The sequence below is a fragment of the Papio anubis genome, chromosome 1, assembly GCF_008728515.1.
Source record: "Papio anubis isolate 15944 chromosome 1, Panubis1.0, whole genome shotgun sequence".
NCBI lineage: Eukaryota > Metazoa > Chordata > Mammalia > Primates > Cercopithecidae > Papio > Papio anubis.
Genome location: NC_044976.1, coordinates 33,936,661 through 33,960,829, shown reverse-complemented (window position 1 = coordinate 33,960,829; position 24,169 = coordinate 33,936,661). Strand labels below are relative to the sequence as shown.

The following is a 24,169-nucleotide window of genomic DNA, read 5'->3' as shown; positions in this document are numbered from 1 at the left end:
TTGGGTTAGGTTGTATGAATTTGACTCAGGAGTTAATAGCAAGGGGTTTTTCGTTTCTCTGTGTGTGGTTTTCCTCATCATTGTTGAGCTAAAAAAAACTTAGCTTATAAGTCTTAAAGGAAAGAGTTTTGAACATGGCAAACTGACACACTGGTTGGCGTTTGGGTTTAGAACTGGAAGCCTTGAAGCAGCGTTTCTGGAAGCATGCTAATCCAGCAGCCAAACCCAGGGCTGGTCACACAGTGAATGTGAACGTCATAGTGAAAGACGTGGGCACTGATGGAAAGGAAGAGCTAAAAGCAGATGTGGTACCTGTGACTTTAGCACCTAAGAAGTTGGATGGAGCAAGCCACACAAAACCAGGTATTTGAGCCCACAGGTTTTGTTTTTTGCTTTTTGCTTTGTATTCTAACAGATCTTCAAGGCTATTGAAAACCTTATAATGAAAAGTCGTAGAATCTTTTTCCTTGGAGACTTTGGACAGCAGTATCTCTGGCATGATTCACGTGTAGCACACCTAGAGGTGTGGGGTGGACAAGCTGGCTTTATTTTTTAAAAATTATCATTTGTCTTATTATAAAAAACAAATACCCATTATAGAAAAATATATAGAATAAATGAAAAATTTAATCTTCTATCAGAGACAGGTTCTATAACCATATTGTGTATCCTTTTAAACTCTCTTCTTTGCACATATGTATATGTATTTAAACAAAAACAGGGCCAGGTGCAGTGGCACAGGCCTGTAATCCGAGCACTTTGGAAGGCCAAGGCAGAAGGATCTCTTGAGCTCTGGAGTTGGAGACCAGCCTGGGCAACATAGTGAGCCCTAATCTCTACCAAAAAAAAAAATTATCCAGGCATGGTGGCATGCACCGTGGCCCCATATACTTGGGAGGCTGAGACAGGAAGATCATTTGAGCCAGGAGGTTGAGGTTGCAATGAGTCATGATTGTGGCACTGCACTCCAGCCTAGGCGAGAGAGTGAGACCCTGTCTCAAAACAAAACAACCCACCTAATAATGTGATCATAACATGCATTCTGCTTTGTGTTTTAGAAATGTATTAAGGACAGCTCTCACCGCCCCCCCCTTGAAATCACAAGTAATATATCACTTGGAAAACAGTTTTAAACACTGAAAAAAGCTATCAAATGAAAAATTAGTCTTCCCAAAGATAACTATTAACAATTTCTTCTATGTCCTTATAGGAGTATTTTTATCCATATACCATTTTTTGTGAATGTCTGTGACATTGAACATTTACTCCCTGTCAGGCATTGCTCTAGGTTCTTTATATGTTTTATCTTATTTAATCCTTACAACCCTATGAGGTAAATAACATTAGTATCCTTATTTTGTATGTGAAGAAACTGATATGCAGAGCACTTAAGCCACTTGCTCAAGTTCACATAGCTAATAAATGGTAAGACCAGTGGTCTAATCCAGACCACCTAACTCCAGAGCTCAGGATCTACTTTATATTGCTTTTGAGGCTTTTTTTTTAAATTTTAATAAAGAGCCTTGCACTGTTGCCCTGGCTGGAGTGCAGTGGCACAATCTTAGCTCGCTGTAACCTCCACCTCCTGGGTTGAAGCAATTCTCCTGCCTCAGCCTCCCGAATAGCTGGGATTACAGGTTCCCACCACCATGCCTAGCTAATTTTTGTATTGTTAGTAGAGATGGGGTTTCACTATGTTGGCCAGGCTGGTCTCGAACTTCTGACCTCGTGATTCACCCGCCTTGGCCCCCCAAAGTGCTGGGATTACAGGCATGAGCCACTGCGCCCGGCCTTGAGGCTTTTTTTAAAATGACTGCATAATATTCCATTGAATGAATACAACATGACTCATTAAACCATACTCTTATTGACTGATGTTTGTTCCAGTTGTTGCTGTTGCATACAGTGTTATATTATATTATAGTGCCAGATATATGGTGGTATATTAGATGCAAAATTCCTTGCAGTGGAATTGTCATGATATATATCACATTTTGATATATATCATCCAGTTGTCTTTCAGAATGGTTGTACCACTCTGAATCACAGTGTATGAGTTCCTGTTTCCTCTCAATAATAGGTATTATCAAACCTCCTAATTTTTGCCAAACTAACATGTTGAAAATGTATCTTATTATTTTGATTTGTAGCTCTTTAATTAGAAGTGAGGTTAAGCATTACTTTTAATTTGTTTATTAACAATGTATTTTTATTTTTCTGTGAACTGGCAGTTCATATCATTAGCTCATTTTACTTTTGAGTTGTTTCTCTTTTTTTCTTTCTTTTTTTTTTGAGATGGAGTCTCGCTCTGTTGCCCAGGCTGGAGTGCAGTGGTGTGATCTTGGCTCACTGCAAGCTCCACCTCCCGGGTTCACTCCATTCTCCTGCCTCAGCCTCCCGAGTAGCTGGGACTACGGGTGCCCGCCACCATGCGTGGCTAATTTTTTGTATTTTTAGTGGAGACGGGGTTTCACTGTGTTAGCCAGAATGGTCTTGATCTCCTGACCTTGTGATCCACCCGCCTCAGCTTCCCAAAGTGCTGGGATTACAGGAGTGAGCCACCATGCATGGCCTATTTTTCTTTAGTATAGGCTTTTGAGCCACAGACTTTCGAAGCTTTACTCCCTACCCCTCTTTTCTCTCTTTTGAACAATTATTTTATAATCCCTGAGGAGTATACTATCCAGGGTGCAGAAATTCTCTTCGATACTTCAATTAATAATAATACTCTTGTGTTCAAATAACAAAAAGGCCCAGAAATACTAGAGTCTCAGATTTTCCTTTTGGGATGTGACTAGAATACTTCTGGAGTTACCTGAAATGCATACCTAATTATTGTATTACGTCTAAAGCATTTCTACATATTTCTGTTCAGGTGAAAAGCTTCAGGTGTTAAAAGCTAAACTGCAAGAGGCGATGAAACTCCGAAGGTTTGAGGAGCGCCAGAAGCGCCAAGCACTGTTTAAATTAGATAATGAAGATGGATTTGAGGAAGAGGAGGAGGAAGAGGAAGAAATGACAGATGAGTCTGAGGAAGATGGAGAAGAGGAGGCAGTGAAAGAAGAGGAAGAAGAGGAAGAACTAGAGGAAGAGGAGGAGAAAGAAGAGGAAGAAGATGGAAATCAGGAGGTTTCTGGCAATTATGTTGTTTTATTACCTTGTCATGGTGAATATGAGAGAAAAAGTCAGACTTATATAAAAGCATAAGCATGTTCAATTGTATAAGAGGTTTTAAGGGCATGGTAAGGGTAACTACCCCACATATCCCTAAATCTTAGTATCTTCAGTTCTGTCAGTACCACTGAATATCCGTAGATCATCATTATGTATCTGAATACAGATATTCAGTGGTACTGACAGAATACCATTGCCTGGGCTTCCACCTGTTTGTTTATATTTTAATATAATAATGCTAATATTAAAAATGGCTTTGTATTTGTAGGAAATTTTATGTTTGTTGTTTATTTAGGTTTCTCTATCAGATTAAAAAGCAGTCCTAACCTTGGCTAGATCGAGGTCTGGAGTAAATTCTCAGGGAGGCAGAGACCTTTTGAGTTATTTTCATTTTTTGTTGAAGAAGGCATTTGTAGAGGGGCCTCTTGCCCTTGTTCCATAGTATTGTTTTCTGCCTAGGGAAAACAGGTGATGATACGATTGTTAAGTATTAAAAAGCTTTCCTTTTTGGGCCGGGCAGGGTGGCTCATGCCTGTAATCCTAGCACTTTGGGAGGCTGAGGTGGGCGGATCACCTGAGGTCAGGAGTTTGAGAACAGCCTAGCCAACATTGTAAAAATCCATCCCTACTAAAAATACAAAGATTAGCTGTGTGTGGTGGCACACCTGTAATCCCAGCTACTCAGGCAGGAGAATTGCTTGAACTCGGGCAGTAGAGGTTGCAGTGAGCCAAGATTGCGCCACTATACTCTAGCCTGAGTGACAGAGTGAGACTCCATCTCAAAAAAAGAAAAGAAAAAAGCTTTCCTTTTTGTATGCTGGGATCACTTATTTTATTTTATTTATTTAAAGTTTTTTGAGATGAGGGTCTCACTATGTTGACCAGACTGGTCTCGAACTCCTGGCTTCAAGTGATCCTCCCATCATTGTGGCCTCCCAAGGTGCTGGGATTACAGGCATGAGCCACCACGCCCAGAAACTTGAGTTAATATTTAGTTTTGGGTAAAGGAGAAAGAAAACAATGGCTGAGCTATATAGACTGTCTCAGTCTGTGCTTGGTTTGAGATCAGTAGTCATCCTGCAATCTTAGAGTGATTAATTAACCTCTTATTGCCTCAGTAAAATGATAATCCAGTCGTCCTTTATAATCTTAGCAATTTTGGGAGGGTAAAGGATAAAAAAAATACAAAAAAGTTCTAGAAGTGTCAGGGAAAATTATGTTGATAATGGTCATATGGAACTTCCTTCAAGTTTGCCTTTTTGAATTTAAGATGTTATCAGTAACCAATCAGCCATATTTCAAGCTAACATTGTATTTGCTTTTAAAGTTTTTGACTTGTATTATTTTGTTTTGTGGTGGCATGATTGGTAAAGACTGCAGAATTCCTTCTTAGTAGTGAAGAAATAGAAACCAAAGATGAAAAAGAAATGGATAAAGAAAATAATGATGGCAGTAGTGAAATTGGCAAGGCAGTTGGCTTTCTCTCTGTTCCCAAGTCTCTCTCATCAGATTCTACTTTACTTCTATTTAAGGACAGCTCTTCCAAGATGGGGTAAGTGATTCTCTCTAAGAAAATTTAAAATTGCCTTGGATTTGCCCCTCCTGTAAAAACTAGGAACAGATACTGAACCAATTTACTTTCTTATTTTATAGTTACTTTCCTATTGAAGAAAAATCAGAAACAGATGAAAACTCAGGCAAACAGCCTAGCAAACTGGGTAAGTAGTGATTCTTGTGCAGAACTTGACATTTCTTTTGTCCCTCAGCTTTGATATTTAAGGACTGCAGTACTGTAAGTTCCCATTTTTTAAAATCTGGTCACTTCCCAGTTTCATATGTGGCAGTGAAAGGGGTTTATGAATTAGAATATTTTTCTTGGTCTATTTTTTGAAAACTTACTTGCAGTTTATTTATAGTAGACGGTGGCACATAATGGCCTTAGTGAATGTGTGTTGATTGAGTGAGCAATGAAATATTTCTATATGTAGATCAAAGGAAGATGTATAATTGATTGGATAGGCTGGGCGCGGTGGCTCATGCCTGTAATCTCAGCACTTTGGGAGGCTGAGGTGGGCGGATCACGAGGTCAGGAGATTAAGACCATCCTGGCTAACATGAAACCCCATCTCTACTAAAAATACAAAAAATTAGCCAGGCATGGTGGTAGGCGCCTGTAGTCCCCAGCTACTTGGGAGACTGAGGCAGGAGAATGGCGTGAACCCAGGAGGCAGAGCTTGCAGTGATACGAGATCGCGCTACTGCACTCCAGCCTGGGCAACAGCGAGACTCCGTCTCAAAAAAAAAAAAAAAAAAAAAATAATAATAATAATAATTAATTGGATAATAAAGAGTGTGATCATAGGCATTAGGAAGGATAAGAGAAAGAAGAGAACTTTCTGCTGGGCGCAGTGGCTCACACCTGTAATCCCAGCACTTTGGGAGGCTGAGGCAGGCGGATCATGAGTCAGGAGATCGAGACCAGCCTGGCTAACATGGTGAAACCCTGTCTCTACTAAAAATACAAAAAATTAGCCGGGTGTGGTGGCATGCACCTGTAGTCCCAGCTACTTGGGAGGCTGAGGCAGGAGAATCGCTTGAACCCAGGAGGCAGAGGTTGCAGTGAGCCGAATTCGCGCCACTGCACTCCATCTGGGGCGACCGAGCGAGACTCCATCTCAAAAAAAAAAAAAGAACTTTCAAGTGTCACTTAGCTCAGAGTAATAAGCCCTGATTATATAATGCTATCTTAGTACTGTAATTTACCTTTAACTTAATGTTTTGGAACATATAACTTGAGGGGTTTGCCTATGAATTTTATCTGACAGTTTCATCCTCAACTCTTTTTCCTAAACAAATCCACCTTATTTCTGTAATCATGGACTTAAAAGGTGTTTCTCTTTCTTTAGATGAGGATGATTCATGTTCATTGCTAACGAAGGAGAGCAGCCACAATAGCAGCTTTGAGCTGATTGGCTCCACGATTCCATCCTATCAGCCTTGCAACAGACAAACAGGCCGTGGGACCAGTTTTTTCCCTACAGCAGGAGGATTCAGATCTCCTTCCCCTGGGCTATTTCGAGGCAGTTTGGTCAGCTCAGCTTCTAAGGTAAGATGGTAATGGTTTTTCTAATCTCCTCCTCTCTTTGCTTCCCACATTGCTAAATAAAGTTTGTCCCAGCCAACCAACTCCCACCACTTTGGTACTGAGCTTATGTGTGTTCAGTTTAAAAAATCCACCCCCTTTGTGTATTAAAAACAAGCTTCATCCAGTATTCTTACTTTCTTGGAGGTATTTTTCTTTATGCTTCTCATGGCTGTGTATTGTCCTCCTCAATTGCAGTTTCCTGAGAGTAGCTTAAATATTGCAAATAGCAACTTCTGTTGTTGTCATGACAATGAATGACACTTGTAAAATGTTTTGTTATTGTTTGTTTTTGTTTGGGTGCCAGAGTTCAGGGAAACTGTCTGAGCCTTCACTTCCCATAGAGGATTCCCAGGATCTGTATAACGCCTCCCCAGAGCCTAAGACACTTTTCCTAGGAGCAGGAGACTTCCAGTTCTGTTTAGAAGATGACACTCAGAGCCAACTGTTGGATGCAGATGGGTAGGTAGTTTTGTGTTTCTGTGGGCGGGAATGGTTCTGGGTACTGCTTAATTTTGTTTAAAAATAAGTAAGCTTCTGTCACTCCATCTGTGCTTTCTCTTCTGAGAAAGAGAAGGTGTACAGACCATTAGTATTACATTCTATAAGTTTGAACAAAGTCTGTCCAGAAAATAAACATAAATAGCTCTTGCTAACATTCTGGTCCTTCAATTTCTGTCTTACTTGAAATGCATAGGTCTTGTATTGTAAGGTCATCAAATTTCCCTGTATCCATCCTGCTATGTTATTATTGTTGGGTAAGGCTGAGAATTCACAGACTGGTGGCACATTACAGGACATAATGCCAAGCCCTGCTCTAACATCTGAAGCTAAAAGTTATCCTTTACACTTTACCTTCTGAGTAACATTTTATTCTTTCACAAAACTTTTCCCTCCCTCTTTAGATTAACACAAGCCTAAAGTTTGAATCTTTTGCTTTCTGGTTTGAGATTCAGCTTTTAACTGGTGTTGGAAATGAATTCAGAGGTTTTTCACCCCCTACTTTGCCATTTCTCTGAGGAATTTTTTACACTATTCGTTGTGCTCATTGGCTCTTAGGTTCTTAAATGTTAGAAACCACAGGGATCAGTACCAAGCTTTGAAGACTCGATTGCCATTGGCCAGTATGGATGAGAATGCCATGGATGCCAACATGGATGAGCTGTTGGATTTGTGTACTGGAAAGTTTACATCTCAGACTGAAAAACATCTACCCAGGAAGAGTGACAAGAAAGAGAACATGGAGGAACTTCTGAACCTTTGTTCAGGAAAATTCACTTCTCAGGGTAAATATCCAACAGAGAGCATCAGGCTTACCACACCCAAGTATCAGTGTCCTTGAAAAGAATTCCCTGGGCGGGTGGGGTGGCTCACGCCTGTAATCCTAGAACTTTGGGAGGCTGAGTTGGATGGATCGCTTGAGCTCAGAAGTTTGAGACCAGCCTGGGCAACATGGCAAATCCCCATCTGTACGGGAAAAAAAAAAAAATTAGCTACGCATGGTGGCACGTGCCTGTGGTCCTAGCTACTTAGGAGGATCTCTTGAGCCTGGGAGGTGAAGGTTGCAGTGAGCCGAGATCACACCACTGCACTCCAGCCTGGGTGGCAGAGACCCTGCCTAAAAATAGAAAAAAAGAAAGAAAGAAAAGAAGCCCCTTAACCTCAGGTGAAAAGTTCACAGAAAACAGGACTGTGATGGAATCTATATAAATTGAATTCACTGCTTAGTGCCCTGACATTTAGAAATTTTACTTTCTTAGAGTGGTAAAGTATCAACTTAAGACTACTTTAGGCCATACACGGTGGCTCATGCCTGTAATCCCAGCACTTTGGGAGGCCAAGGCGGGTGGATTGCCTGAACTCAGGAGTTTGCGACCAGCCTGGGTAGCAAGGTGAAACCCTGTCTCTACTAAAATACAAAAAATTATCTGGGCGCAGTGGCCCGTGCCTGTAATCCCAGCTACTTGGGAGGCTGAGACAGAAGAATTGCTTGAACCCCAGAGGCAGAGGTTGCAGTGAGCTGAGATCGTGCCACTGCACTCCAGCCTGGGCAACAGAGAGAGACTCTGTCTCAAAAAAAAAAGACTGCTTTAGCTTTGCCCATATGATATATCATTTATGATTAATGTATGTACAAAGTTTAGAACAGTGTCTGATGTATAATAAATTTCACATAAATGTTAACTTACTTCCTGTCCCCTGCCCCCAACGCACACAACTGCTAGACTGAACATAAGCTCTATGAGATCTGGGATAGTGGTTTGTTCATTACTGTATCCCTGGTGGCCTGGCACATATGGCACATAGTAAGCACTAAATAAGGATTTGTTGAATGAATAGATGGTAGGTTCTTCTTGGCAAGCTTACCTTAGAACCGTATCGAGCTGGCATGACTTTAGATGGCTGCGAAAAGAGTATAAAGCTATCATTCCTTGGTGACACATTTTTTCCTCGTTGTGATTTAGATGCCTCCACTCCGGCCTCATCAGAGTTAAATAAGCAGGAGAAGGAGAGCAGCATGGGTGATCCAATGGAAGAAGCACTTGCTCTTTGCTCAGGCTCTTTTCCAACAGACAAGTAAGTCTCAGATTGCTGGGAACTTGGGAAGGCCTGGCCTTTTGATAAAATCAAAATAACTGATCATCTTAAGGGCTTTGCACCTTTTCTGAGAATCTTGCAGTGGATTTGAGTCTCATATATGCCTAGTAAGCAAATTATAATGCTTTGGTGTAGAACAGGGTAAAAAAGGCAAGAACATGAAAGATATTTAATATCATTAATAGGGAAATACCAATTAAAACCACAGTGAGACACCCATTAAGATGACTTTAATCAAAAAACCTAAAGAGTGTTAGTGAGAATGTGGAGAAATTGGAAACCTTGTGTACTATTGGTGAGAATGTAAAATAGTGCAGCTGCTAGGGAAAGTATGATGGCTTCTCAAAAATTAAAAATAGAGGCCAGGTGCGGTGGATCACCTGAGGTCAGGAGTTTGAGACCAGCCTGACCAACATGGTGAAACCCTGTCTCTACTAAATACAAAAAATTAGCTGGGCATGGTGGCACATGCCTGTAATCCCAGCTACTTGGGAGGCTGAAGCAAGAGAATTGCTAGAACCCGGGAGGCAGAGGTTGTAGTGAGCCAAGGTCATGCCATTGCACTCCAACCTAGATAATAAGAGCAAAACTGTGTCTCAAAATAAATAAATAAATAAATAAAATAAAAATAGAATGACCATATGATCCAGCAATTTCACTTCTTAGTCTATACCCCAAAAAAGTGAAAGCAGGACTTGAACAGATATTTGCACCCCCATGTTCAAAGCAGCATTATTCACAGTAAGTAGTCAAAACATGAAAGCAACCTATGTTTATTGACAGATGAATGGGTAAACAAAATGCGGTATATATATATATATATATGCAATGGAATATTCAACCTTAAAATGGAAATGCTGGCTGGGCATGGTGGCTCACACCTGTAATCCCAACACTTTGGGAGGCTGAGGTGGGTGTATCACTTGAGCTTAGGAGTTTGAGAGCAGCCTGGATAATATGGCAAAACCCCATCCCTATAACATGATTGTGCCACTGCACTCTGGGCATCAGAGCAAGACCCTGTCTCAAAAAAAAAGGAAGTTCTGACACTTGCTACAACATGGATGAACCTTAGGATGTTATGCTAAAAGAAATAAGCCGGTCACCAAAAGACAAATACTGTATGAGTCCACTTACTCATGAGGTACTTAGAGCAGTCAAATGCATAGAGACAGAAGGTAGAATGGTGGTTGCCACAGACTGAGGGTATGGGGAAATGGACAGTTTAATGGGTATACAGTTTTAGTTTTGCAAGCCGAAAAGAGTTCTGGAGATTACTTAACAATATGAATGTACTTAATACTACTGAACCATAGAAAGATCGTTAAAAAGGCAAATTTTATATTATGTGTATTTTACTACAATTGAAAATTTAAAAAATTTTCTTCCTGTTTCTTGAAGAGATTTTTGGTGATAATAGAAGTTTTAAATTTGGCCAGATGAGGTGTCTCATACCTAGAATCCCAGTACTTTGGGAGCCCAAGTCGAGCAGATTGCTTGAGCCCAGAATTCAAGACGAACCTGAGCAACATGGTGAAATCTATCTCTACAGAAAATACAAAAATTAGCTGAGCATGGTGGCTTTGTACCTCTAGTCCCAGCTACTCAGGAGGCTGATGTGGGAGGATCACTTGAGCCCCGGAGGTGGAGGTTACAGTGAACTGAGATGGTGCCACTGTACTCCAGGTGGTGTAAGAGACCAAGACTGTCTCAGAGGGAAAAAAAAAAAAATTACACAAAATTTTTAAAAATTCCTAACTTGGCTGACTACTTGTAGTTTGCTTTCAACAACTTATTTATTGATTCATTGATTTACATTTTAGGGAAGAGGAAGACGAGGAGGAGGAATTTGGAGACTTCCAGCTCGTCTCAAATGATAATGAGTTTGATACTGATGAGGTGAGTATGAAGGGAACAAAGTAATCACAACTGAACTCCATGTATTGCTGCCCTCAAGTGTTTTTTTCCCCTCAGTTCTTGAGAATTCTAAATTTGGCATCTTATCAGAAACAATTTCGTAGAATGAGGTGTTTGGGCAGATGTTTATAAATCCTTTTTTCATGGAGGACACATTTTATTCTGCTTAATTTGGATATGATGCTGATTTTGTAGGATGAACACAGTGACTCTGGTAATGAAGACCTGGCACTGGAAGACCATGAAGATGATGATGAAGAAGAACTCCTGAATCGATCTGAGAAGTTGAAAAGGCAAATGTAGGTGTTATTAATATGTCCATTCCTTCAGGTGTATTTAAAAGTTGGTCACTAGGCCAGGCATGGTGGCTTGCGCCTGTAATCCCAGCACTTTGGGAGGCTGAGGCAGGCGGATCACCTGAGGTCAGCAGTTCAAGACCAGCCTGGCCAACATGGTGAAACCCTGTCTCTACTAAAAAATATAAAAATTAGCAAGATGTGATGGCAGGCGCCTGTAGTCCCAGCTACTCGGGAAGCTGAGGCAGAGAGAATTGCTTGAACCCAGGAGGCGGAGGTTGCAGTGAGCCGAGATTGCACCACTGCATTTCAGCCTGGGTGACAGAGCAAGACTCTGTCTCAAAAAAAAAAAAAAAAAAAAAATAGTTGATCCCTTAATATGTCCTGTGTGCTAATAACTGTGCTTTACAGTCATTAACATATTATCTTATGCTGGGTGCAGTGGCTCAGGCCTGTAATCCCAGAACTTTGGGAGGCCAAGGCAGGCGTATCACTTGAGGTCAGGAGTTTGAGACCAGCGTGACCAACATGGTGAAACCCTCTCTACTAAAAATACAAAATACAAAATAAAATACAAAAATTAGCCAGGTATGGTTCCAGGCGCCTGTAGTGCCAGCTACTTGGGAGGCTGAGGCAGGAGAATTGCTTGAATCCGGGAGGCGGAGGTTACAGTGAGCTAAGATTGCCCCATTGCACTCCAGCCTGGGTAATACAGCAAGACTCCATCTCAAAAAAAAAAAAATTATGAGTGAGTACTATTCTCCTCATTTTACAGTTGAAGGAACTGAGCCTCAGAAAGACTAAATTTACCCAAGATCACATAGCTAGAAGGTAGCAGAGCCTGGATTCAACTTAGATTAGGTAAAATCTCCCCTAACAGTCAAGTTAATAGTTTACCACTTTTTTTTTTTGAGACGGAGTCTTGCTCTGTTGCCCAGGCTGGAGCGCAGTGGCGCGATCTCCACTCACTGCAAGCTTCGCCTCCCAGGTTCACACCATTCTCCTGCCTCAGCCTCCTACATAGTTGGGACTACAGGTGCCCGCCACCGCGCCCGGCTAATTTTTGTATTTTTAGTAGAGACAGGGTTTCACCGTGTTAGCCAGGATGGTCTCGATCTCCTGACCTCGTGATCCACCCGTCTCGGCCTCCCAAAGTGCTGGGATTACAGGCGTGAGCCACCGCGCCCGGCCAGTTTGACACTTTTTAACTTAAATCCTCCTGTCTCAGCTTCCCAAGTAGCTGGGACTACAGGCATGTGCCACCACACCTGGCTAATTCTTTTTACTTTTTGTAGAGATGGGGCCTTGCTTTGTTCCCAGGCTGGTCTTAAACTCCTGGCCTCAAGTGATGCTCCTGCCTCAGCTTCCCAAAGTCTGGGATTACAGGCATGAGCCACCAGGCCCAGCCTTTTTTTTTTGAGACGGAGTCTTGCTCTCCAGGCTGGAGAGCAGTGGCATGATCTCGGCTCACTGCAACCTCCGCTTCCTGGGTTCAAGTGATTCTCCTGCCTCAGCCTCCCGAGTAGCTGAGCCTATAGGCGCGTGCCACCACACCCAGCTAATTTTTGTATATTTAGTAGAGACGGGGTTTCACTATGTTGGTCAGGATGGTCTCGATCTCTTGACCTCACAATCTGCCCGCCTTGGCCTCCCAAAGTGCTGGGATTACAGGCGTGAGCCACCCCACCCAGCCGGCCCAGCTTATTTTTTTGATATGTTGTTCTGGTCATGAAAGTAAAATATTTATTTTAGGATATTTAAAAGAATACAAACCAGGTGCGGTAGCCCACGCCTACAATCTCAGCACTTTGGAGGCAGGTGGATCACCTGAGGTCAAGAGTTCGAGACCAGCCTGGCCCACATGGCGAGAACCCATTTCTACTAAAAATACAAAATTAGCCAAGCGTGGTGGCCAGTGCCTGTAATCCCAGGAGGCAAGGCTGGAGAATCGCTTGAACTGGGAGTTGGAGGGTGCAGTGAACTGATATTGTGCCATTGCATTCCAGCCTGGGCGACGAGAGAAACTCCATTCCCTCCCAACCCCCCCAAAAAAAAGAATACAGAGAGATATAAATAAAAAGTTATCCATGTCCACCATCCAGGATATAAATGAAAGTTAGTTAGTTCCTCTTAATCTTTTTTATGCATATATTTTTATATAGTTGAGATTTGTACAGTCTTTTTATGTGTATAATTTTGCATTTTTTTCTAATTAGCATATCCAGAAACATTTTCCTATGATGTTAAAAAGTTTTATAAAGACAATTCTTATAGGTATTTAATATTATATGTGAATGATTTGGAATTCACATATAGGACATCATATTGATCCCTATTAGATTTATATGGTTGCTTTTATCCCATAATTTCATTCTGTTAAGATTCACTTTGGGTTCTAATTTGTCACCTGCCAAATTAACTCTCATACAGCTTTAGGTCATCCATAGATTTTTCTAAGGTAGTGGTTCTTATCTGCAGAGCTGTTTGTTCAAATAAAATCTTTTAAAGAATAACAGATGAAAGTTGAACTGTTCAAAGACAGTAAGTGGGAAGTTTGGGAAACTTAGTGACTAGTGGCCCCTGAAGGAATTTTCCAGGAACCCTAGGATTTAGAACAACTTAGCTTTAAGAAAATACAGTGTAGGCTGGGCGTGGTGGCTCACGCCTGTAATCCCAGCACTTTGGAAGGCTGAGGCGGACAGATCACCTGAGATCAGGAGTTCAGGACCACCCTGGCCGACATGGTGAAACCCGTCTCTACTAAAAAAAACAAAAATTAGCCAGGCATGGTGGCACGTACCTGTAATCCCAGCTACTTGGGAGGTTGAGGCATGAGAATCGCTTGAACCCAGGAGGTGGAGGTTGCAGTGAGTCGAGATGGCGTCTCTGCACTCTAGCCTGGGCGACAGAGCAAGACTTCATCTCAAAAAAAAAAAAAAAAAATACAGTATAAGTATAGGTCTTTGATAAAAATCAGTTTTTAGAAAGCCACCAAACTTCTGCCATTTTGGACCACATGGGACCAAGATGACTTTGAATCCAGGGTGACAACAGATTTGTTCTCAGGGGGAGCTGAAGTCAAAAGAAGTAACTAGTAGTCGTTTTGATTACCAGGAGCTCTGAGCCTCAGTCTTCCTTCTGATGTGGGGGTCAAGATTTGTTAGGCTGTAAGAAGGTCCCAGTTTATTACCTTTCTACACCACACCATCTCTAGTTTGTCTCGTAAAGCTGGTGTGCTCAAATGCAAAACAAAATAGTTTGAACCTTCCAGCAGGTATTCTAATACATGTAGAAGAGATCAAGAGTTTTCTGGCTTTCAAATCACCCAATCTAAGTTGAATCCAGGCTCTGCTACCTTCTAGCTATGTGACCTTGGGTAAATTTAATCTTTCAGAGGCTCAATTCCCTCAACTGTAAAATGAAGAGAATAATAGTATCCATTCCTAAGATAATATGTTAATGCCTGTAAAGCACAGTTATTAGCACACAAGACATATTAAGTGATCAACTTTTAAATACAGATGCTCCACATCTTACAATGGGCTATATCCTGATTAATCCATCCTAAGTTGAAAATGCACTTTCAGCTTATCTAGCTGTAACTCCATCGTAAATTGAGAAGCATACTAAGTGCATATCACATTCATGTCATCGTAAAGTTGAAAAATCATCAAGTCAAACCATCATAAGTAGGACACTATTACCAAAAAAATTTAAATATTATCAAATGTATTATGTTTATTATTATTAGAAGTGGCTCTGTGTTCTGCTTTTCTCTGCTTCCATATTCTGTGAGTATATTCATTGTTGCATTTTCTAATCCTCAAAATTGCTTTCTAGGAGGTTGAGGAAATACCTGGAGGATGAGGCAGAGGTGTCAGGAAGTGATGTGGGAAGTGAAGATGAGTATGATGGGGAAGAAATTGATGAATATGAAGAGGACGTAATTGATGAAGTACTTCCTTCTGATGAGGAACTACAAAGTCAAATCAAGAAAATACACATGTCAGTATCCCAACAAGCCCTTCTGAGTAATAGGGTACATCTTAAGACAAGCCCTATAACCAGCCAGAATGGTCCTTGTTTTGAGCACCCTATTTCTTCTGTTGCAGGAAAACTATGTTGGATGATGATAAGCGACAGCTACGTTTATACCAAGAGAGGTACCTTGCTGATGGGGATCTGCACAGCGATGGTCCTGGGCGAATGAGAAAGTTTCGATGGAAAAACATAGGTATCCTGGTTGTTGTCTTTAAAAGCAATCAGTTATGGGCCGGGTGTGGTGGCTCACGCCTGTAATCCCAACACTTTGGGAGGCAGAGGTGGGCAGATCACAAGGTCAGGAGTTCAAGACCAGCCTGAAAAACATGGTGAAACCCCATCTCTACTAAAAGTAACAAAAATTAGCCAGATGTGATGGCATGCACCTGTAATCCCAGCTACTCAGGAGGCTGAGGCAGGAGAATTGCATGAACCTGGGAGACAGAGGTTGCAGTGAGTGGAGATCACACCATTGCACTCCAGCCTGGGTGACAGAGCGAGACTCCATCCCAAAAAAAAAAAAAAAAAAAAAAAGGCAAACAGTTATAATTCACATTTGTCCAGTTTCAGATGGCAAATGGCAAGCAAAACTATAACAGGCTATGTGAAGACCTAGTTGTAACTGCTGTTTTCTGTTAGAGGATGGGAAAAGTTTACATCATTATGTAGTAAATGATAAGGGTTTATTTTTTGTCTGTCCAAGCACCCTCTCCTGTGAGGACTGCCGAATGCTGATTACCTTCACTCTTTGTTTAGATGATGCTTCCCAGATGGACTTGTTCCACAGAGACTCTGATGATGATCAGACTGAAGAACAGCTTGATGAGTCAGAAGCCAGGTGGAGGAAGGAGCGAATTGAACGAGAGCAGTGGCTTCGGGACATGGTAGGAGTTCATCTACTCTGACCCTAGTTTATGAGACTGTCACTTAGCTTGTCATGATAGTTTCAAAATCTTAGGCAACATATTGCTATCTTTTTTAATCCTCGAGCTATCTTTTGTGTTTTGAGAAGGCTATACCATGGACAGTTCTCTTCGTGTTTGTCTAAGATTAATTTTTTTTGTCTAAAGCAGCAAAGGCTGCAAAAAGGAAAACAAATATCCCAGGAACTCTAGATTCACAATCCAGGCCATACTATTTAGGAAGGCTATAGACTTTTTTAAATGCTGTATAATTTTTTTTTTCAGGCACAGCAGGGGAAAATTACAGCTGAAGAAGAAGAAGAAATTGGGGAGGACAGTCAGTTTATGATACTGGCCAAGAAAGTTACAGCCAAAGCACTGCAGAAGAATGGTGAGCTCTTGTTTCTCCTTAGGGTCTAGCCCCCTGGATTGTTAGTGGTAGAGCTTTGGAGGTGACTGTAACCTTCAGGAGCTATTGCAGCTTAATCATAAGCTTGTGTCTAATACTGTCTTAAAGAGGTTTCTCAGAGGTGGTGGGAGACCGTGTACTTAGACCTTAGACTATTGGGCAGTAGAGACTGTATTTGTGAGTATATGTGGCTGGTTTTACTTTATGTTCTAAGGCTCAGAGTAGTTAATTCTGGCTTTCTCTATTTAGTTGTCCAGGATTGTATACCCAAGTGTTAGAGGTGGGATTTGAATCCAGGAATATTTAACTCCAAAAAGCTCTTCACTATTCCATACACTTACCACTTCTGTTTTTCTTAAATGATTACTGTTCAACTTAGTTGTGTCTCTTCTTGGAGCCAATTATTAGAGTTTCAAAGTCACCATTATATAGAACAGAGTTCCCATGGCTTTAGCATATTGATTTAGTTATAAGATTTCTTAACTTGTTTAGAGTTAAAAGTAATTCTAATCAGCTTTTCCCAGAATAGGCCTCTCTGTCTTTTCTTTCCAGCCAGTCGCCCTATGGTTATTCAGGAATCAAAGTCTTTGCTCAGAAATCCTTTTGAAGCCATCAGACCGGGAAGTGCTCAACAGGTTGGTTGGGAACCTTGTTAATCTGACATCATAGTCTACAGGTTATAAACGCCCAGGTCCAGCTTAGGGAATAGCCTCTGTCATTAGAGGAAGGAGGTGGCTGCAGGGAAAGAGTTAATGTCAAAGAGTCTGCTATTTCTTTTCTATTTGAATAGGGTAGGAATATGTACCCTCAATATCTAGGGGGAAGCAGGGAGGGAAAGACTTTTCATTCTTTAGTTGGCACTTGGGATTTGATACCAGATGACTCTTCTTTCCTCAGGTGAAGACAGGCTCACTGCTAAACCAGCCCAAAGCTGTGCTTCAGAAACTGGCTGCTCTCTCTGACCGTAACCCCAGTGCTCCTCGAAATTCAAGAAACTTTGTCTTTCATACACTTTCTCCTGTCAAGGCTGAGGCGGCAAAGGAATCGTCTAAGTCTCAGGTATGGAATTTGAGAACTAATATGGTGGCTTTCCAAACCAGAATTTATTTATTTATTTACATTTAAAAACAAAAATTCTGGCTTAACCTCTTTATGCTGCAATGTTGAAATTTTGCACTCCCCGATAAGGTACAAGAGAATTGCTACCCCTAGTAGGTAATCAACTTTTAAACTTGCCTAGAAAGTTTATCTTTCTTTTTTTCTGTTGTTAATCATCCACAATTTATGAGTTGCTTGAGAGCTAATTGAAGGTAAGTACTTGTATGAAGGTCTTAAGCTGGCTCTGACTCCCTCTGCTCTCTAGGTAAAGAGAAGGGGTCCATCTTTCATGGCTTCTCCTTCACCTAAGCGCCTCAAAACAGAAGATAGCACTTCAGGATTGAAGCGAAGCATCTTCAAATACTTGGAGAGCTAACACCATCAAAGTTGCCAAAATCTACATTGAGACTGCTTTGAGAAGTTCCTAGCACTGAAAGTTGGAATTGACACTCAAGCCAACGATCCTTCCTTCCTTCATAATCAATGCAATAAGATTGCAGACAGAAATTCCTGTTCTTTCTACTGCACAGCTCTGGACATCTCTTTTCCTAGTATTATTCCCTGGATTGGCCACTGATCTCAGTTCTGCAGTATTTACAACATCAACAACTCATGGAATACTTGGGTGAGGTTTGTTTTTTTTTTTAAGATGGAGTCTCACTCTGTTGCCCAGGCTGGAGTGCAGTGGCATGATCTCGGCTCACCGCAACCTCCGCCTCCCAGGTTCAAGCAATTCTCCTGCCTCAGCCTCCCAAGTAGCTGGCATTACAGGCATGTGCCAATATGCCCAGCTAGTTTTTGTATTTTTAGTAGAGACAGGGTTTCACTATGTTGGCCAGGCTGGTCTTGAACTCCTGACCTCAAATGATCCACCCGCTTCGGCCCCGCAAAATGCTGAGATTACAGGCATGAATCACCACACCTGGCCTTGGGTTAGGTTTCACTTCTTCCATTAAACATTTGACATTTTATCCTAGCAGCTTTCTGGGTTAATATCTCTTTGTGATAGAAGTGGTTGGAAGAGGAAGAGTAGGGAAAAGTGTGACCTTACAGATTAAACAGTGAAAACCAGTTCCACAATGACTCCTTTACACCCATGATATATGTACCATGATGACCAGGGTTCAGTGAAAGAAAGATTTCTTTTCTTTTTTTTTGAGACAGTCTCACTTTGTTGCCTAGTCTGGAATGCAGTGGCACATTTTGGCTCATGGCAGCCTCTGCCTCCCGGGTTCAAGTGATTCTCCTGTCTCAGCCTCCCAAGTAGCTGAGACTACAGGCGCATGCTACCACACCCGGCTAATTTTTGTATTTTTCGTAGAGACAGGTTGAGATCTGGCCATGTTGGCCAGGCTGGTCTCGAACTCCTGACCTCAAGTGATCCAGCTGCCTCAGCCTCCCAAAGTGCTGAGATTACAGGCATGAACCACACTGTGCCCAGCCAAAAGCAAGATTTATTAGACAGAGGACCTAGGAACCAATAGATGGGCTGCTGTGTTATTCTTACCCCTTTCATTTTCCTGTATGCTTCTTCCCAAGCCAGCATCACATTTTGAATTAATTTTTGCTGCTTAATAAGGACTTAAACTGGTACCCAAGTCAGAAAGACTGGCTCTAATTTTCTGGAGCTTGGGGATGAAGATAAAGCGTTACATCCAGTGTTTGTCCACCACAGTCTATGAGGCAGAGAGACCTTCTCTGGGACTGAATTCTCAATTTGAAGCACTGTTGTTCAAAGACCTCCCTTCTGGGTCTGACAAGAAGAAACATAACCATTATTTATTGCATTCTCCTGGCTTACATACATTGCCCTCACTAGTCAATCGACATTTCAGTATTTCATTACTAATTTTGAGAGAAGACCACCATGGAATTAAAAAAAATATTATTGAAGAGAATTGCCATCATTCTCCATTTGCCCTGAACTACCACAAGCTTCTTAGAATTTTAGACAAATGTTTTTCCCCTCAGAACTGAGCATCAATGCTGCTTTCGAAAAACATTCCATGTGAATACTGTGGTTTCAGTGTCAGGACCTGGACTTGGGAAGGTGGAAGAGAGTGTGCCAGTATTTTATTGGGAGATGGGAACACCAATTTAATTGATGCAATTAGGTTGTAGGTTTTCTACAGTTTTTCTTTTCTTTCTTCTTTCCTCTTTTCTTTTCTTTTTCTTTTTCTTTTCTTTTCAACATAGGCTGGCTCTGTCTCCTAGGCTACCCAGGTTCCAGCAATTCTCCTGCCTTGGCCTCCCGAGTAGCTGGGATTACAGGTGTCCACCACCACACGCAGCTAATTTTGTGTATTTTCAGTAGAGATGGGGTTTCGCCATGTTGGTCAGGCTGGTCTTGAGCTCCTGACCTGAGGTGATCCACCCGTCTCAGCCTCCCAAAGGGCTGGGATTACAGGTGTGAGCCACCGCACCCAGCCAGTTTTCTAATACTCAAGATGTTGACTTTGACAATACTTATGTTTGTATATTTGTAATCTTATAATGGGGGAAATGTGTATAAAGATGTTTTAATATGTATGTAGTTTTTCAATAAATCTTAATGCCTTGAAGATTTGCTGTCCAGCTTCAATGTTCATTCTTAGGTCAGTGCCTATCTAACCTTGAAGAGCATTTCATTTTCAGGTTATCTCCATCCCAGGGAAACCCTCTGGGTCTAAAGTGAGAGGCTGCTGCAATTGTCCCCTCACTGGATTCTCAGTCTTAGTGAATTGATCAAGTTAACTTACCAAGTGGTTTGGGTTCAGCTCAGGTGAAGAGGATAATTGAGTTTATATAAATGGTACCTTCTATTATAACTCTTTAAAAAAAAAAAAAATTTTAGAGACAGTCTCATTCTGTTGCCCAGGTTAGAGTGCAATGGCACAATCATAACTCACTGTACCCTTGAACTCCTGGGCTTCAGCATCCTCCTTCCTCAACCTTTGGAAGAGCCGGGCCACATTACAGGCACATGCCACCATGCCCAGTTAATTATTTTATTTTAGTAGAGACAGGGTCTTGCTGTGTTGCCCCAGCTGATCTTGAGCTCCTGGCCTCAAGTAATCCTCCCACCTTGGCCTCCCAAAATGCTGGGGTCACAGGCTCAGCCACCATGCCCAGCCTGTTATAGCTTTGATTGGCCTTTCTCTTTAACTGAGTTTGTGTGTACTTCATTTTATCCATGGGTTCAAGATAAGTGTTTTTGCCTCTTTCTTTGAACTCTCTAAACAGTGCCCAAGGCAAGGTGGCCTTTGCTGGGCCAAAGAGAACTGAGCAGGAAGGCTAGATATTTCTCCCCTCTTGTTTCCCTACATGTCTTTTAGGGAGAGATGGAAAAGACAATTGGAATTGACAACTGAGGATAAGAAAATTCAGCCAGGTGGCGATGGCTCACGCCGGTAATCCCAGCACTTTAGGAGACTGAGGTGGGTGCATTGCTTAAACTCAGGAGTTCGAGACCAGCCTGGGCAACATGGTGAAACCCTGACTCTATAAAAAAAAGGAAAGGGAGGGAGGGAGGGAGGGAAAGAAAGAAAGGAAGAAAGAAAGGAAAGAAAGGGAAGAAAGAAAATTTGTGCCTGAGAAATCCAGGGAGAAAATGGTTCCTGGGCCTGGCGTGGTGGCTCACATCTGTAATCCCAGAACTTTGGGAGGCCGAGGTGGCTGGATCACCTGAGGTCAGGAGTTGGAGACCAGACTGACCAACAAGGTGAAACCCCATCTCTACTACAAATACAAAAATTAGCCAGGCGTGGTGGTGGCAGGCGCCTGTAGTCCCAGCTACTTGGGATGCTGAGACAGGAGAATTGCTTGAACCTTTGAGGTGGAGGTTGCAGTGAGCTGAGATCGCGCCACTCCAGCATGAACAGAGTGAGAACCCCCCCCAAAAAAAAAAAAAAAAGGAAGAAAGAAAATGGTTTCTGATTGAGGCTCCTGGGAGAAAGCCCTCTTTGGAGAAAGAAAACTTGAGCCTTAAACTCTGGGTTACTTTTCCTTATGCCAGGATGGCTGCTATAAAGTAAGCTAAGCCTTGATCTTGATAACAGCATTGAAATGGACAGTTTTGATCTGACCCTTATGCCCTTTGCCCAAAGCACTGAGCCGGCAGTATCAGCTATGTTTTAATGAAATTGAAGCCCCAGGACCTGACACTATGGCTCGCAGGAGGACTCAGCTCCACTAGCTTGGAAATTACATATTTGGTAGGATCAGAGCCCATGAGGATGGGAGATAGGGTATGCTCAGTGTCAGTCAATCTTTTTGTTTCTTCCTTGTTCCATACGCTTGAGTAGGGATACATGGTATTAACCTCTTTAAACGGGTCTCTAATTTCATCTTATTAATTCACAATTGCACAGCCATACTAGGGTCTCTTCCATAAACCGTAAGATTTTATTCACCAAAGCTCTAGAGACAAGGTGCTCAGATCTCTGGCATCCCTCATTTCCTCAACTGCTTCTCTACAAACTTCTGCTCACTTTGAGAGTTTCTAATGCTCAGGCTGAAAGACTTTTTAGGGAGTGTTTTTGGTTTTTATCTCCTAGGGTTGTCTCATCACTCTTGGGGCATCCTGTCCTGAGATTTGTGCACCTAAGGATAGAGAAGAGTATTTCTGGGAGGAGTGTTCCCATGATACTATTTGATTATGTCATCCTTGAGATGGTATTGTATCTTCTACCCTTATATCCTACTCATGGCCTGGCACACAGTTTGGAATGTAGTGGTGCCTACCACAGTTTGAATAAATAACACTACACCTTTCACAGCCTCTGTTTATAAAATGAGGATAGTAAGTCATGGCTGTCTCAGAGTTGCTAGGGGGCTTCATTTGGAAAATGTATGTCAGTGCATTATGTCAAGTGCCACTCTGTAAGCATAAGAAATTGCCAGTAGCTCCCAGAAAAAAAGAAATTCACCTCCTTTGAGAATGAAAGAAAGAAATTACCAGTATCACAATTATATCATATTTTGTAGGCCACTTCTTAAAGGCCCATTGTTTCTCAAATACCTCGAACTTGGCCGGGCGTGGTGGCTCACACCTGTCATCCCAGCACTTTGGGAGGCTGAGGCAGGCGAATCACTTGAGGTTAGGAGTTCGAGACCAGCCTGACCAACATGGAGAAACCCCGTCTCTACTAAAAATACAAAATAAGCCGGGCATGGTGGCGCATGCCTGTAATTCCAGCTGCTTGGGAGGCTGAGGCAGGAGAATTGCTTGAACCTGGGAGGTAGAGGTTGCAGTGAGCCGAGATTGCACCACTGCACTCCAGCCTGGGCAACAAGAGCGAAACTCCATCTCAAAAAAAAAAAAAAAAATCTCAAACTTAACATGAAAATGTGATTTTCTCTAAAAACCTGCTCTTCCTCCTGTATTTGCCATTTCAGTAAAAGGTACCTCCATATATCTAGTCACTCAGACTGGAAACCTGAAGAGCATTCTCGACCCCTTCCTTAATCCTGTAATCAGACAGTCTCCAAGTTCTGTTATTTCTACCTACTTCCAAACTGCATCTTGAATCAGCTCATTTCTTCCAGCTCTATGGCCAGCACCCTGGTCCAAGATTCCATAATTTCTTTCCAGGGTCCTACTATAGCCTCCTGACCTCCCCACTTCTGTTTTGGCTTCCCTTCCATCCAGTCTGCACAGCAGCCAGAGGTGACCTTTATATAAATATAATTTGGAAGATGATACTTCCCTACTTAAAATCTTTTAATGTCTTCCACTGCACTCAAAGTTCAAACTCCTCATGGCCGATACATGATATAGCTCTGCCTCCCAACCTCCTGTCTACTCTTCTTTCTCATGACATGCAGCCTCAGGAGCATCTAAAGTGTCCTCTTTTCCTGGAATGCCCTCCTCTACATCCTCCCTCTTTGTCTGACTGATGCATAATTTTCAGGGTGTTAGCTTAAGCCTAATTTCCTCAGAGAAGCCTTCTCTGACCATTAACATCCCTTTCTTAATTAGGTTACCTTTGTATAAGTTTCCTTTTCTTTTCTCTTTTTTTTTTTTTTTTTTTTTTGAGACGGATTCTCACTCTGTTGCCCAGGCTGGAGTGCAGTGGCACGATCTTGGCTCACTGCAACCTGTGTCTCCCCGGTTCAAGCAATTCTGCCTCAGCTTCCCAAGTAGCTGGGGTTACAGGCATGTACCACCATGCCCGGCTAATTTTTGTATTTTTGATAGAGACGGGGAAGGTGTTAGCTTAAGTCTAACTTCTTCAGAGAAGCCTTCTCTGACCATTACCACTCCTTTCTCTAATTAGGCTATCTCTGTTTAAGTTTCCTTTTTTTAAAAAAAAAAAAAATACGGATTCTCACTCTGTTACCCAGGCTGGAGTGCAGTGATGTGATCTTGGCTCACTGCAACCTCAGCCTCCCGGGCAGTCAATTCTCCTGCCTCAGCCTCCCAAGTACCTGGGGTTACAGGTATGCGCCACCACACCTGGCTAATTTTTGTATTTTTAGTGCCCAGCTAATTTTTGTATTTTTAGTAGATACGGGGTTTTGCCACATTGACCAGGCTGATCTCCAACTCCTGACCTCAAGTGATCCACCTACCTCGGGCTCCCAAAGTGCTGGGATTACAGGTGTGAGCCAC

The 24,169-nt window shown here is 42.1% G+C and overlaps 1 protein-coding gene across 2 annotated transcripts in view; it reads left to right on the top strand.

Annotated features, from left to right (window-relative positions):
• Positions 1 to 24,169, top strand: part of CLSPN (claspin) — a 51,067-nt gene that overhangs the window by 18,047 nt on the left and 8,851 nt on the right. Inside the window, exons 9-25 of one of the 2 annotated variants that reach the window (XM_003891581.5) lie at positions 172 to 363; positions 2,876 to 3,129; positions 4,548 to 4,726; positions 4,828 to 4,892; positions 6,081 to 6,280; positions 6,624 to 6,778; positions 7,376 to 7,602; positions 8,782 to 8,893; positions 10,738 to 10,813; positions 11,027 to 11,130; positions 14,968 to 15,132; positions 15,240 to 15,361; positions 15,925 to 16,052; positions 16,356 to 16,461; positions 17,032 to 17,114; positions 17,377 to 17,538; positions 17,843 to 18,359. In XM_003891581.5, coding sequence (XP_003891630.2) covers positions 172 to 363; positions 2,876 to 3,129; positions 4,548 to 4,726; positions 4,828 to 4,892; positions 6,081 to 6,280; positions 6,624 to 6,778; positions 7,376 to 7,602; positions 8,782 to 8,893; positions 10,738 to 10,813; positions 11,027 to 11,130; positions 14,968 to 15,132; positions 15,240 to 15,361; positions 15,925 to 16,052; positions 16,356 to 16,461; positions 17,032 to 17,114; positions 17,377 to 17,538; positions 17,843 to 17,953 — 2,441 coding nt within the window. In that variant the 3' untranslated portion in view covers positions 17,954 to 18,359. Of the gene's footprint in view, positions 1 to 171; positions 364 to 2,875; positions 3,130 to 4,547; positions 4,727 to 4,827; positions 4,893 to 6,080; positions 6,281 to 6,623; positions 6,779 to 7,375; positions 7,603 to 8,781; positions 8,894 to 10,737; positions 10,814 to 11,026; positions 11,131 to 14,967; positions 15,133 to 15,239; positions 15,362 to 15,924; positions 16,053 to 16,355; positions 16,462 to 17,031; positions 17,115 to 17,376; positions 17,539 to 17,842; positions 18,360 to 24,169 lie in introns of those variants that run through there. The other variant, XM_009204696.4, reaches the window with a different exon arrangement.